Source organism: Gymnodraco acuticeps, unplaced genomic scaffold, assembly GCF_902827175.1.
Source record: "Gymnodraco acuticeps unplaced genomic scaffold, fGymAcu1.1, whole genome shotgun sequence".
NCBI classification, from domain to species: domain Eukaryota; kingdom Metazoa; phylum Chordata; class Actinopteri; order Perciformes; family Bathydraconidae; genus Gymnodraco; species Gymnodraco acuticeps.
In genome coordinates, this window is record NW_022990915.1 from 18142 (window position 1) to 31690 (window position 13549).

At 42.6% G+C, this 13549-nt stretch overlaps 2 protein-coding genes and 1 long non-coding RNA gene across 3 annotated transcripts; 2 read left to right on the plus strand and 1 right to left on the minus strand.

The window, feature by feature from the left end:
* The first annotated feature begins 2011 nt into the window (after positions 1-2011).
* LOC117557988 lies at positions 2012-4312 on the plus strand. The gene is made up of 3 exons (XM_034233942.1): positions 2012-2297; positions 2454-2553; positions 2988-4312. Exons 1-3 carry the CDS (start codon positions 2069-2071, stop codon positions 3289-3291), a joined length of 633 nt encoding a protein of 210 aa, XP_034089833.1. The 5' UTR covers positions 2012-2068; the 3' UTR covers positions 3292-4312.
* Positions 4313-4352: 40 nt separating this feature from the next.
* On the minus strand, positions 4353-4851 carry LOC117557990. The gene is made up of 2 exons (XR_004570773.1): positions 4650-4851; positions 4353-4522 (listed from the first exon to the last, which is right to left on the minus strand). It is a non-coding gene; the product is annotated as an uncharacterized LOC117557990 (long non-coding RNA).
* A 1013-nt stretch (positions 4852-5864) lies between these two features.
* LOC117557989 lies at positions 5865-9737 on the plus strand. The gene is made up of 4 exons (XM_034233943.1): positions 5865-7377; positions 8899-9036; positions 9121-9239; positions 9609-9737. Exons 1-3 carry the CDS (start codon positions 6968-6970, stop codon positions 9197-9199), a joined length of 627 nt encoding a protein of 208 aa, XP_034089834.1. The 5' UTR covers positions 5865-6967; the 3' UTR covers positions 9200-9239; positions 9609-9737.
* The last annotated feature ends 3812 nt before the right edge of the window (positions 9738-13549 follow it).

Consider the following 13549-nt stretch of genomic DNA (forward strand, 5'->3'; position numbering starts at 1 on the left):
GTAATCACACAACTGTTTTGCGACTGCTTTCTCAAGAATTTTTGAGAGGAACGGAAGATTAGAAATAGGTCTATAGTTGGCTAAAACCTCTGGATCGGGGTTGTGCTTTTTAAGAAGCGTTTTTATCACTGCTACTTTGAATGATTGTGGAACATAGCCTGATAATAAAGACATATTCATAATATTTAATTAAGAAGTGCTAATTAATGGAAAAACTTCCTTCAACAGCTTAGTTGGAATCGGGTCTAAGATACACGTTGATGGTTTAGAAGAGAATGTAATTGTTCAAGGTTTATGGCTGAAAAGCATTCTAGTTTACTATCTAGTGTAATATTAGAACTTACGTTTCCGGGAGCTGTTGATAACACTATACTGGTCAAAGGCAAGAGGTCATTAATTTTGTTTCTAAGAGTAACAATTTTATCGTTAAAAAAGCACATCAAATCATTACTACTGAGTGCTATGGGAACAGAAGGCTCAATCGAGCTATGGCTCTCTGTCAGCCTGGCTACAGTGCTGAAAAGAAATCTTGCATTATTCTTATTCTCATTTATTAATGAAGAGTAGTAGGCTGCTCTCGCTTTACGCAGTGCTTTCTTATATTCATTGAGAGTAATATGCCAAATTAAACGAGATTCTTCAAGTTTAGTGGAACGCCATATCCTTTCAAGTTGTCTCGACTTTTGCTTTCTTTTGCGGGTTTCGGCATTATGCCATGGAGCTAATCTATGTTGTTTTATTTTCTTCTTTTTCAAAGTAGCAACAGAGTCTAATTTTATTTGCAGCGCATCTGTAGCACTATCAACAACATGATCAATTTGGGGTGGTGTACATTTTGTATAACTTTCCTCCCTTACATGCAGACATGCTATCGAGTTAAGTATTGGTGGAATCTCTTCCTTAAATTTGGCTATAGCACTAACAGATAGGTTTCTGCTGCAGGAACTTTTGACTAATGCTTTGTAGTCTAGTAACAGCACTTCAAAAGTTACTAAGAAATGGTCGGATAAAGCAGGATTATGCGGTTCGACTAATAGTTGCTCAATTTCAATACCATAAGTCAGAACAAGGTCGAGAGTGTGATTAGAGTGTGAGCAGAGTTGTGTTACTTCTATGAAATGTTTGGCCATCAACAATTATATTAGCCATGCCCAAATAAATACTGTATTGTTATGTGTCTATCATTCTTGTGACTTCATTTTGCTTCAGCTGCTGCTGGTAGTCCCTAAAACCAACCAAGGTGTTTGCGAGACAGCGTATACAGAGGCTTTTTTGTATTTGGAAGAACACTTTTTGTCATCTCTGTAGGTCGAACAGTTTGTATATCGAGCCTTCTCAGCGGTAGCCCCCAGGCTCTGGAACGACCTGGCCCCCATTTCAAATTGTCGCCCACCCTCCAAACTTTTAAGTCTCGCCTAAAGACCCACCTATTTTCCCTTGCTTTCGAGTCAGTCTGAGCTATGTTTTATCGATTTGTATGCTTTTATTGTATGTCCATAGCCTTTATGTACTGTGTATTAATTCTTATGTGTGCCTTTCATCTATTATTATATTTTATTATAATGTTATGTTTGGTGTGAGGCACTTTGGTAAACCCTCTGTTTTTCATATGTGCTATACAAATAAAGTGGGTTGGATTGGATTTGTAATAGTTGGTATGCCTTTGATACCAACGGTGCTAGTGAACTGTGAGCGCGGAACCTCACAGCGGCGGATAAACTGTGGAGCGCTTACACCAATAGCGCCTCTTAAGCGCATAAAGGTGCGCCGCATTTGCGCTTCAATGTCATGCAATCTACCCACACTACCTTTGCGATCTACGTATTGAGCACCCCCGATCTACATGATCAATATACAGGGCTTACTTTGTAGACGTTAGACAAGTCTTAACGAGGCTCACCTGTTTGCAAAGCTAATTGAACACAGGTGCAAGCATTCTTTCACACACACATACGGGTTTTGGGCCGACGGCGACACCGTACTTCCGGGAGCCGCCATTTTACGGCGAGGTGCAACCAGGCAGAGGTTTTAGCCGTGTTACTTACTTGTTAGTTACAATACTTTGAAGATGGTGAAGTGGTGTAGTTCTGGGACTTGTAGAAATCATCATTGGATGACAGATAGTGATGGAAAATCCAAGATTTCTTTCTTCAAGTTCCTCAGTCACGAAAAACAGCCAGGACGGAGGGCCCAGTGGGCGAGAGCTTGCGCTCGCGTCGATCCCATCACTCACAAGCCGTGGAAACCCAAGGGCACCGTGCAATATGTGTACATCTGCTCGGCACACTTCATTTCTGGTAAGTTGAAGTTGTATTTCAGAACAACTACTATGTTTATGATTAATCTGATGTCCGCCGCTAGCCCGGACTGGACCAAACTACTGTTTACCTTCCTCTACAGCCGAATCATAGCATGGTAGCATAGCATCATGGTTGCTCTTATCTGTTTTTCAGGGCAGCCTTCCAAGGAGCTTGGCCATCCAGATTACATCCCGACCAATTTTGCTACGCCTGGGAAACTACCAACAGCTGACAAGTGCCAGAAACTGAGAAGGTTTGCGAAAATTCATGTATATACTGATGATATGCCTGGCCTAAATCGAACACTGTAATACTGTTGTGATAGATGTGAAGTATACAATTTTACAATAACATACCAGCTGTGGGTAGGTGTTAGTTATCACCCCTGGTAGGGCTGTGCAATTAATTGTATTTTATATAAATGATATAAATATAAATGTATCATTTATTTAATTTGTTTGTATTGGTTTTTCAGTTGAATTATACGTTCAGGGTAAACAACAGTTAAAAAGATACTGTTCAAATTATTATTTGTTTTAAAGTTCAATAAATTGATTTTTCTAAGTCAATGAATAATCGTATTTAATAATCGTGATATCAATTATTGACCCAAATAATCGTGATTATGATTTTTGCCATAAGCGCACCACCCTAACCCCTGGTATATGTAATGTTTGTGTGTATTAGGTTCTCGAATGCTATGTGTCGTCATGGCAAGAAGATGCTTGGCAAAGCAAATGGGCCCTCAAAAAAGAAGTGCAGAGTGGCTTACGCAGTCTCTGTTGGAGTGCAGGACACATCCCTTGCATCCTCCGAACCTCCACAGCATCAACCTACTCCTGATTCGCCTCAACCGTCGACCAGTTCAGTGTCTCCACCTTCCGTGCCTCAACAGATGCTCTTTGATGAGATCTCTGCACTCAGAGCGGAAAGAGATGCTGCTTTTGCTGAGAGGGACCATGCTAGGGCCACCCTCAACTCTATCTTCTAACACTGTTGCTGAAAACAATGAGAAGTGTCAGTATTACACCGGACTAACTTGGCCCATTTTTCTAGCCACTTTTCAATTCTTGCTAGTTTCGATGATATGCAAAGGTACCCCATCCATCCCCTACATTGATCAGTTTTTTTTTATATGATAGTGAAGTTGAAACATGGCATGAAGTTTGAGTATTTGGCAGACCAGGTAGGCATCCCTCAGAGCACGCTCATAGATCATTTTTGGAAGTGGATGGATGTAGCCTTTGTGAAACTGAAGCGTTTTGTTAGTTGGCCAGAGAGGGAGCGCATATTTTCTAATATGCCACCTGCATTCAAGGCTCTGTACCCTAGACTTACTTGCATCATAGATTGTTTTGAAGTGTTCATTGAATCTCCAGGGAACCTTAAAGCTTGTGCCCAAGTCTGGTCAAATTATAAGCGTCACACCACTATGAAGTTTCTTATTGGATGTAACCCACTTGGTGCCATTTGTTTTCTGTCTGATGCCTGGGGTGGGAGGGTGAGCGATGTGGAAATAGTACATCAAAGCGGATTCTTGACTAAATGTGACCATCACCCGGGTGACCAAGTTCTAGCGGATAGGGGGTTTACAATGAAGGAAGAGTTTGCGGGTATTGCTGGTGTAGAGCTGCTCACACCAGCATTCACTAAAGAGCAGAGTCAATTACCAGCCAAACACCTTGAATCCTCTAGGAAATTGTCATCGGTGAGAATTCATATTGAGCGTGTGATTGGCCTAATGAAAAACCGTTTTGTTATTTTGCAAGGCACTTTGCCGATTCGACATATTAAATCTCTGAAGGATGAGGCAGATCAGGTAGACAAATCAAGTGCAGATAAGATAGTTGGGGTATGTGCAATTTTGACCAACCTTGGGGGTGGGATTGTATACAAGGAATGAATTTGTATGTGTGGTTGCTAGTTCACATGCTTACATTTAGAGTTGACCATGTTATATTTTGTATGCTGATTCTGTGATACTTTACCTAATAAATGATTGTTACAAGCTGGCTCTGCTTGTAACATAAGGACAACAGTTCCACGCCGGAGTTGCCCAAAACAATCATTTATTTATCCAACACAGTGGTTCCAACAACAATAAAACAGAACAGAGGAGCGGTGTCCTGCTGCACCGAGCAGGGCAGCTGAGAGAGAGCGAGAGCCTGTTCTGCAGCCTTCTTATATCCTGGAATTAGCGCCACAGGTGGGTCCCATCACTGCTGATTACAAGAAACAAACAGGTTACAGCAGCACCACCGGGTGGACAACCACAGGGTTGTCACACAATATACAACCAGAATATGTTCATAGTAAACATTTAGTTTCTACATACTGGAATCTACATACCCAGCTTTGCAGTCACAGTGAGCAGCAACCACATCGCCACGCTGGGTAACGGCTGCCCATGGATGATGCGGCGGTTCATTCACCCGGAATGACGGTGTCACGTCAGCTCTCAGGACCGTGAGGGTTGTGTCATTAGGAATGATATGCCTCACTGTCTGCACCCAACCAGATTCCAGCAGCTTGTAGGAGTCTAGTGCTTTGTAATTTTTCATCGCTTCTCTAGTATGGACACCTTGTTGAAACACAAAGGTAAAACATACACTGTCACCTTATAATTAAACATCAAACATAGTAGGATATACTACCTTTGATTTGACAGCTGGTAAGCATCAATGTAAGGCTTAACACAGTGACAATAGCTACAATGCTGGTAGTACCAAATTATATCAATGGCCAATGATGAGGTTATGTTTACAGCCCAGGGCCTGTATTACAGACCTTTATTAGTCCCACAGAGGGGACATTTGCATCGTTACAGCAGGAAAGAGCCACAGACAGCTTAATGTTACCTATGTTAAGAAAAAAGTACTAAGTTATGATATAATAAAATATAATAAAAAACGTGAGAAGTAAGAAAAAAAAATACTTTCCAAAATAAAAATCCTGTAACAGTCTTGGTGTTGCTAAGATTCCTGTACTGAATATCATAGTCTATTGCCTTAATCAATATCTAGTCAACTCTAAAATACCACATATATGCAATGGCATGATAATATTATTGTGACAAGTGGGGTATTCACCTGGTGTTTCCAGAAGATACACATAGATGTTGCCAAAAATCCACCGGAGGCCACTTTCCAGGGTCATTTCACCATGAATCTGCAGGAACTCTATACGGGCAATCATACAACCCACACAGCTTTAGTTTAAGCCGGTAACGACTGAGAGCACACCCCTCAAGTCCAGAGATATAATCGGAAGACATAGGCCTACAGCGATTTCTTCAGAATAGAAATAGAAAAACGATTGCGCTCTACCTGGTTATGTTAGCTAGCTTTTTAGCTTTGCACCTCCAGGAACATGGCGTATTTTCGCGGGTGACTCGTGACGTCACTGTGTGTGAAATAATTAGCTGAGGCTGCACCTGCCTTGTTGATTGGCTGCCTGGTGGTAATATGTGTCAGTATTAAAGCCCTGTCTCATGCTTCGTTGCCAAGTGCTCTCCACCCGCAGTGAGTTTGATTTCCGCGTGTCTGCACGCTCACAGTGATCTCCCGAGACGGTTCAGTGCAACGTTAGCAGGAAGAGTAAGTGAAAATACGATTGGCTTCAGTCCGCGGCGGGGCTTCAACCGACAGCATAACAACGGGATACGGCCCGGAGCACGCCGTTTGGGCTCCCCCCACCCGGTGCTGTGATCTGGTGCGGCGAGTGTTCTGATGGCAACAGCGGCTGGAGTGAACAGGACTGCTGAGGTGCCGAAAATGGAAGGAGGAAGGGCAAGTGATAAAGCGAACGAAGGGAAGGACAACGACAAAGAAGAACAAGGCAAGAAAGCGGGAGAGGAAGGAAAAGAGGGGCAGAGGGAGAAAGCAAGGTACAGTGTGGAATTAACTGTGGAAGTAGTAGTGGAAGGTGCACTGTCTATGATGGACCTGCTAAAAGGGATACAGAAACAGTGCGGGACAGTGGATGGATGTAGAGTGACGGGGGAACAGTACGAAGTGACGATGAGGACAATCCTGGGGAAAATGAAACTAATGGAGGGGCTGAGAGTGAACGGGGTCGCGGTACATGCAAAAAACATTATGAGCACTGATGTGACCGTCTCGTTCCTGCATCTGCCAGTGTACTAGCTGGATAAAACGTTACTAAATAGGCTTGAGGAGTGGGGAGTTAAGCCCATCTCGGACATTAAAAAAAAAAGAGTGTGGCCAGACTCGGACATTGCAGACGGCACCAGGTTCCTGAGAGTGAGATTCAACAATAAGGTCCGCTCCCTGCCGTACTCCACGAAGTTCGACACGGTGAAGGGTGCGGAATACTTCCGGGTCCTGCACAATGGCCAGGTTCCAGTGTGCAGGTTATGTATAAAGCCGGGTCACATCTTTAGAGAATGCCCAGACTTTAAGTGCCACAGGTGTAATGAGCAAGGGCATTATGCCAAGGAGTGCAGGTATGGAGCTGAGAGAGAGAGGAAAGAGAGAGAGAAGGAAGATGACAAGGAGAGAGAAGAGGAGGAAAACGACAAGGAGGAAGACGAGGAGGAAGACGACGAGGAAGACGACGAGGCAGAGGGGGCAAAGAAAATACCCCATGATGAGATCAGCAGCGAAGATGAAGGTCCAGTGGTGGAGGACATCTCGGGGGCTTCGGTGATGGAGGAGAAAGCACCAAAGGCGGGAAAGAGCAAAAAAAGTGCAAGGCAGGGCGGCGGAGGCGCCGACGGGAGCAGCAGAGGTGCCGACGGGAGCAGCAGAGGTGCCGAAGGGAGCAGCGGAGGGGGAAAGAAGTGTCGGGGTCCTGAAGAGGTGGAAGACGCCTCGGAGGCTTCCGAAATGGAGGAGGGAGAGCTGTCGGAGGACCCTGGGGGCGTCAAGGTCTTCGGGAGCCCAAACGAGGAGCAGAAGGGCCAGGGCAAGAGGAGAAGCAGGTGCGAGGAGGAGAAGAAGACCTCAGCGGAGAACGCCGGGCTGATTGCTAGACGCAAAGCGGACAAGGCGAGGGAGGTGGAGAAAAAGAGAGCGGTTTCGACAGAGGGGGAGCTCGGGAGAGAAACCAGTATAAGGTAATGATGCAAAGGACGTGTATTATAATAACATCCCTTTTGATGGCAACGATCTCATCCCTAAACGGTAATGGTCTAAAAAGTAAGCTCAGAAGAAGCCGGGCGCTAAGTCTGTGTGAGGCCAGCATTATATGTCTGCAGGAAACACATTGGGATGGGGAGAGTGTGGATGAGGTTAAAAAGGAGTGGAAGAGCGAAGTGTTTGCAAATAATGGGAGTGAGCATGCTAGAGGGGGGGGCGATACTTATCAATTCGGGGGATGTGAAGAATGCAAGGAAGGTTGAGGATGATGGTGAAGGGAGGATGATTGGGGTGCAGTATGAATACATGGGGGACACGTTTAAGGTAATAAATGTGTATGCACCAAATATAAAGTTGTGGCTGTTTGGGGTGAGTGGGGGAGTGAAAGGTCCCAATGTGAATCTCTGTAACTATGTGCTGAGCCATGCCCGGTATGCTGTAAAACTTAGGAGAGACTTGGCCCATAATGGGAACAGAAAGGTAGACCCATGGGACGTATTAAAGAGGACTTTAAGAAAGGACGTTCAGATGGCATATGTGTACCTAGAAAAGGACTCTTTTCTGGAGAGCTTTGTGGATGGGTGCACTCTGGTGGAGGTTGGTGACAATGACAGACTGGTGTTTAAGTATGACAGTGGTGGCTAACATGTGTAGGGTGAAACGTGGAAAACGTAAAGTATGTTTTATATAAATGATTGCCGGTTTGCTGGGTTTTTGATTCTCGTATTCTGTTTTTGTATTATCATATACTATGATTGGTCGTTCAAGTAAGATCCAATGGTTTTTTGGCAAACCTGGTTGTTTTTTTTTGGCTAATTGCATTCAGTTTATTTCTTTTATTTTGTCATGGTATGCATGACTATTATGTTTGATTGCTTTAAATGCAGGGCCACCGTGAAACCACATGTGCAAATTGTAAATATTGAATCATGAATTTTCTAATAAAAAAGACAACAAAAAAAAAAGTGAGTTTGATTTTACAGAATGGGAAGCCTATGAGCACCTATCACTGCTGTATTGGTTGTCACAGCACCTGCTGATGCTCAAATATTTGCAGCAAATAAAGTTATCTCATCTCCTCACATTACCAGCAGTCATGTGCAACAGGATGATACGCAAGAGAAAAGGCGCTGGTGTTTACCTGGCTGCAGCTGTTATTCTGACGTGTTATTTTGCGCAAACTTTAGACTGTTATCGTCTGAAGAAAACAGAAAGACGAGAAGGGAGAAAAGATGCCGATGCAACAAATGGGTTCCAAGAGGGGACAATTGTTTTCGGGAGAGCTTTTGAAAAAGGGTCAGGACTTGATTCTCAAGTCACAGACGGGACCAAGAAGTCATCCTCAAATGCTTATGAGGAGGATGAAGGTGCTTATCAAGCAGACGCTGCAGGTAAAAATATTTTGATTACGTATTGAAGGGTTTGTTATTTTTCTTGAATTGTTTTGCATCTCTTTAAAGTACAAACTATTTAAAAATATGTATTATATTCGCCTTCAGGCTGGATGAGCCCAACACAAGTGGCCAGTCCCAAAGACTCATCATGGAAGAGCATGTCGCCCTCACTGCAGTGTGGTTTGGGCAAGTTGAAGTTCAGAGCGGTGGAACCAGGAGCATCACAATTTGCAGTAGAACAAGGTAAATCAATAGCCATAATATCCTAAATGTAGACTTGATTTATCTCTACCAATGATATAAACACTGAACCTTTTTACCCCACAGGAAATGCACCTCCAATGCCTCTGTCCCAGGTCCCGTCTACCTGTGGCTACAGCGTGCAGAGGAACTCACATGCACTTGAAATGTCGGTTCCCTATGATGGCTGCAACATGGTTCAAGAGGTAATGTGAAACTGATTTAAAGAGTGAGGAAGTGAGTTTAAAAAAAACGATGGCTAGTGCTGTGAATTGTTATAGTTATGAATGGTTTAACGAGAGCCAAACAAATAAAATGTTTAATCTGCATCATATTGATCTCAAGCGAAAATGTGTTTTCAGCTTTTCAAATGTGAGTTGTTTTTTGCTTGCTTTCAAATGTACTGATTAACTATGTTTTTTGGATGGGGACCGACATTCAAATATGTTGCATCATGATGATCTATTCAGAAGATATAGCATGAGATTAATTTTGTGCATTGTACAGTCGGATTGTAACATTGACAGGTCTGTGTGATTCCTTGCTGTTTCTAATTGTATGTGTTTCTCCCAAAGGGTGGAAGTTATGTACTCCCGATGCGTTGGCAAGGAATTCCAGTCTCTCTCTGGTGTTCCAACCCTGCCGCACCTCCTGCTTCCAAAACGACTTTCCCCCAATTCCCCTGTAGCTCAGATGCCTGGATACCCTCCGATGCCTGGATACCCTCCGATGCCTGGATACCCTCCGATGCCTGGATACCCTCCGATGTCTCGATACCCTCTGATGCCTCAAAACCCTAACATGCCCGAGAAAACAACAGCAACGACCACACGGCCTATAACTGCAAATGCGACTCAATACCCTCAGGTTCCTCAATACCCTCAGGTTCCTCCAGACCCTCAGATGCCTCAAAATCCTCAGATGCCTCCATACGCTCAGATGCCGTTTCCACAATATATTCCGATGTATCCTGCCTTTAATCCTCTTCATCCTCTCAAATATCTAACTTCAAAGCCAAAACCAACTGCGGCGACAACACCAACTACAACTAAACCAAAGGCTAAAAATCCCTCATCGCAGCTTCCACCATCTATGCCTTACTATCATCTTTACCCTATGACCCCTCCCTATCCCCAATATCCAACCACTCCAGCTACCACTGTGAAACCAGATCCCCCGCCCACACCGGCATCCCATCCTCCTTTTCATCCCCATGTTCACTTGCCCATACCAATGCTGCCTCCTTTTCTTCCTCCAAGCTACCATACTTAAACAGTTCTAATAAAAGTTTTGAACAGAGACGCTTTATAGTTTGTGCTTTTGTTAACCTTCAACTACCCAAGAGACTTTTTATTCCAGACTCTTCAAGAAGTCTCATTTGTTTTGTGAATGAGTGAACAGTCGATATTGAGAAAATGACATTTAATTTAAACAGATAAATTGTGCTGACAAATGATTAACTGAAAGTGCACACTTTAAATTCCTACATTAATTAATGTTTGGCATTTGAAGTGTTGTCATAGTGTGGCTTTGTGTCCACATGGTGGCATCATTGCTCAACCATTTCTTAGGTTTTGAATTGGAACGTTTTGTGTTCACATTAGCTTTCCTTGTGTGAACAAGCTTTACAATGGTTGTTTTTTTTGAAAAGGTATTTCAGTCAAAGGTAAAGTTCCATCATGTCATTTCCTAAAATACGTAACATATGCTGTGTGAGGGACGCTGGCTTCACTCATTACATACACCAACTCTGAAATGGAGCATTTACAACTTTGGGCAGTTCTGCAAAACATTGAACCTTCAGCATTTGTCTCCTTTTGGTTTTGTAAACAAGCATTTCTAAATGTTTGGTCAAACACTAGGTCATAAGTGTTCAAAGTACACATGTAGATGTTATATTATAAAAGTAGCCTTCATACAACTAAAAATGACGTAACAGGTGAGATCCTTAATTATTCAAGTGAAATGTCAATGATAGAAGCAAACCTTTTATCCTACAGGGTGTCCTTAACACCTGTGTATTGTTTCTTTCAAATTATGGATCTGACCATGAAACGACATCTCTGGTCCAAGTCAGGCTAGGATACTGATGCATGTTCACCATCCCCGTTACCGTCTGACTTTCCTTGATGTGAAGATAAATATTTTGTTTTCTAAATAAGGGAAAGCATTGTTATACATCTAATTATTGTGGTCAATGTAGATTAACAAATCAAAATAGTCAGACTTTTCCCTTGCATTCATTGGTTTGTTATCTAAATCAAACCGTGTGATACATTATACAAAATTATGAAGAACCAAGAATCGGGGGATATTTTTATTTGAACTCTGAAAGGACTTAATGGACTTTGCATTCTCAAGCTTGTGCAAAGTTGTTTGTATACTTGAATACAACTTGTATACCGCTTCGTGAATAAAGATTTGGGTGAAATAATATGTTTTTCCCCCTTTCCTGTCAAGTCGGGGAAAATAACAATGGGCAATGTCTTATATTAAGAATACTTGAGGTGAGAACATCTTTTAAATATAATGGGTTAGCAATTGAGGATGTGTACACATTCTTGGTATATTTCCATGTTTTCTTTCCATTGTCTTTGGATGCATTGCTGTTCTTGTTTTTTATCCTCACAACCCTTTAATCTACATTTAAAGTATTGGAGCAATATAGAAAATACGTTTTTCTATTTTATAAGGGTCCAAATTACATCATGAGTTGTATTTAGTCTACTGTTATGTAAACATGATAGTAATTATTAAGAAGCTTATCATAAAAATAATTTTATATTGAAAGATATTTTCCCTCTTAAGTAGGCTAAGTCAAAGGAAAACCCTGAAATGTGAGCAGAGTTCAATCAATCAATCAATGTTTATTTATATAGCCCAATATCACAAATGTTACATTTGTCTCAGTGGACTTCACAGTTTGTACAGAATATCAGTATGACAATACGACACCCCTCTGTCCTTAGACCCTCCACATCGTACAAGGAAAAACTTCCGGAGGAAAACCCACAGTTTAAAGGGAAAAATGGGAGAAACCTCAGGGAGAGCAACAGAGGAGGGATCCCTCTCCCAGGACGGACAGACGTGCAATAGATGCCGTGTGTAAATTGAAAAGATAATACATTTGCTAGCATTTGGTAGTCCAAATGTTTGGAAATGCATGTATAAAATAGGAAGATTAATCCACGAGGATATCCATCCAGGACCTATGATCCAGGACCACAGCCACGACTCAAGATCCAGGGCTCGCGATCCAGGACACAGGACCGCAAGATCATCCATGACTCCGGATCCCAGCGTATATAGAAACCAAAAAGAAAGACATTTGGGGAAGCTGGGTTAATCGGAACATGAGAGTACACAGGTACAGACAGAGAGAAGGAAGAAGTAAGATGTCCCCCGACAAACTAAGCCTATATCAGCAAAACTAGGGGCTGAATCTAATCAGCCTAGTTTCTCTGCATCGTTTTGAGGCAAGATATGCCTGATTTTTGCAATGTTCCGTGGATGGGAAGTAGGCGGGTCCTTGAAATTGATTTTATGTGGGCGTTTAAAGGATAAATCCTGATCAAATATAACACCAAGATTCCTTACAGTCTCACTGGAGGCCAAATTAATGCCATCCATAGTTAGTATATGTTTAGATAATTTGTTTCGTAGATTCTTCGGGCCAAGTACAATAACTTCAGTTTTGGTCGTGTTTAACATCAAAAAGTTTAAGGTCATCCACGTTTTTTAAGTCCTTGAGGCAGTCTTGAATTTTATTTAGATGATTAATTTCATCAAGCTTGATGGATAAATATAGTTGAGTATCATCCGCATAACCAGGGCTGCACATAACTGGTGCGCAGGTGCGCATGCGCACCTCCGCCAAAAAAAGAGCACCGGGTCATTTGAAACAAATCGCATTTGCGTACCAACATTGAGAGAGGGAGAGAGAGAGAAGGGAAAAGAGAAAGAGAAAATAGATGAGAGAGAGAGAAGAGAGAGAGAGAAAGATATTTGCGAGTTGCATATGAACCATGATATGAACTCAGGGCCGGCCCGTAGCACTGGCTAGATGTTCGCCTAGGGCGCCAGACCTGGGGAGGTGCTGCGCTGGCAGCTCTGGGAGGGAAAAAAACATTTTGACCGTTGGGGCTCATCCTAATTTTCGGCCTTGATGTAACAATATTCATAATTAAGTAAATGTAACACCCTTTTCACCCCGGTTACACGTTTCATTTGTCCTGTACGATGAGCGCTGTAAGTGATGAAAATGGGGGATGTTGGCTTATCTGGCGCCCGCAGCTCACAGACAAAATGCGAGGGAGAGAGGGAGGGTGCACCTGTACCAGCGCTGTTGTTATTGATTGATTGATTGATTGATTGATTGAAAAGTTTATTAACAGCTTGTATATTGGGTACAGTACAGTACAGCTCAAAACATACAATTGTTAAGGGGATGCAGACCAGAGAAAGACTTTCGTCTTGTTTACATCAGGGTCCCCCATTTCCAATTCATTATTAGAAT

What these genes read in the sequence shown, in the direction of transcription:
- LOC117557988 (XM_034233942.1), top strand. Translation starts at nt 2,069, where the DNA reads ATGGTGAAGTGGTGTAGTTCTGGGACTTGTAGAAATCATCATTGGATG. An exon ending in CTCGGCACACTTCATTTCTG is followed by an intron (nt 2,298 to 2,453) that starts GTAAGTTGAAGT and finishes TCTGTTTTTCAG; the next exon opens with GGCAGCCTTCCAAGGAGCTT. An exon ending in AAGTGCCAGAAACTGAGAAG is followed by an intron (nt 2,554 to 2,987) that starts GTTTGCGAAAAT and finishes TGTGTGTATTAG; the next exon opens with GTTCTCGAATGCTATGTGTC.
- LOC117557989 (XM_034233943.1), top strand. Translation starts at nt 6,968, where the DNA reads ATGGAGGAGAAAGCACCAAAGGCGGGAAAGAGCAAAAAAAGTGCAAGG. An exon ending in GGGAGAGAAACCAGTATAAG is followed by an intron (nt 7,378 to 8,898) that starts GTAATGATGCAA and finishes ATTCGCCTTCAG; the next exon opens with GCTGGATGAGCCCAACACAA. An exon ending in ACAATTTGCAGTAGAACAAG is followed by an intron (nt 9,037 to 9,120) that starts GTAAATCAATAG and finishes TTTACCCCACAG; the next exon opens with GAAATGCACCTCCAATGCCT.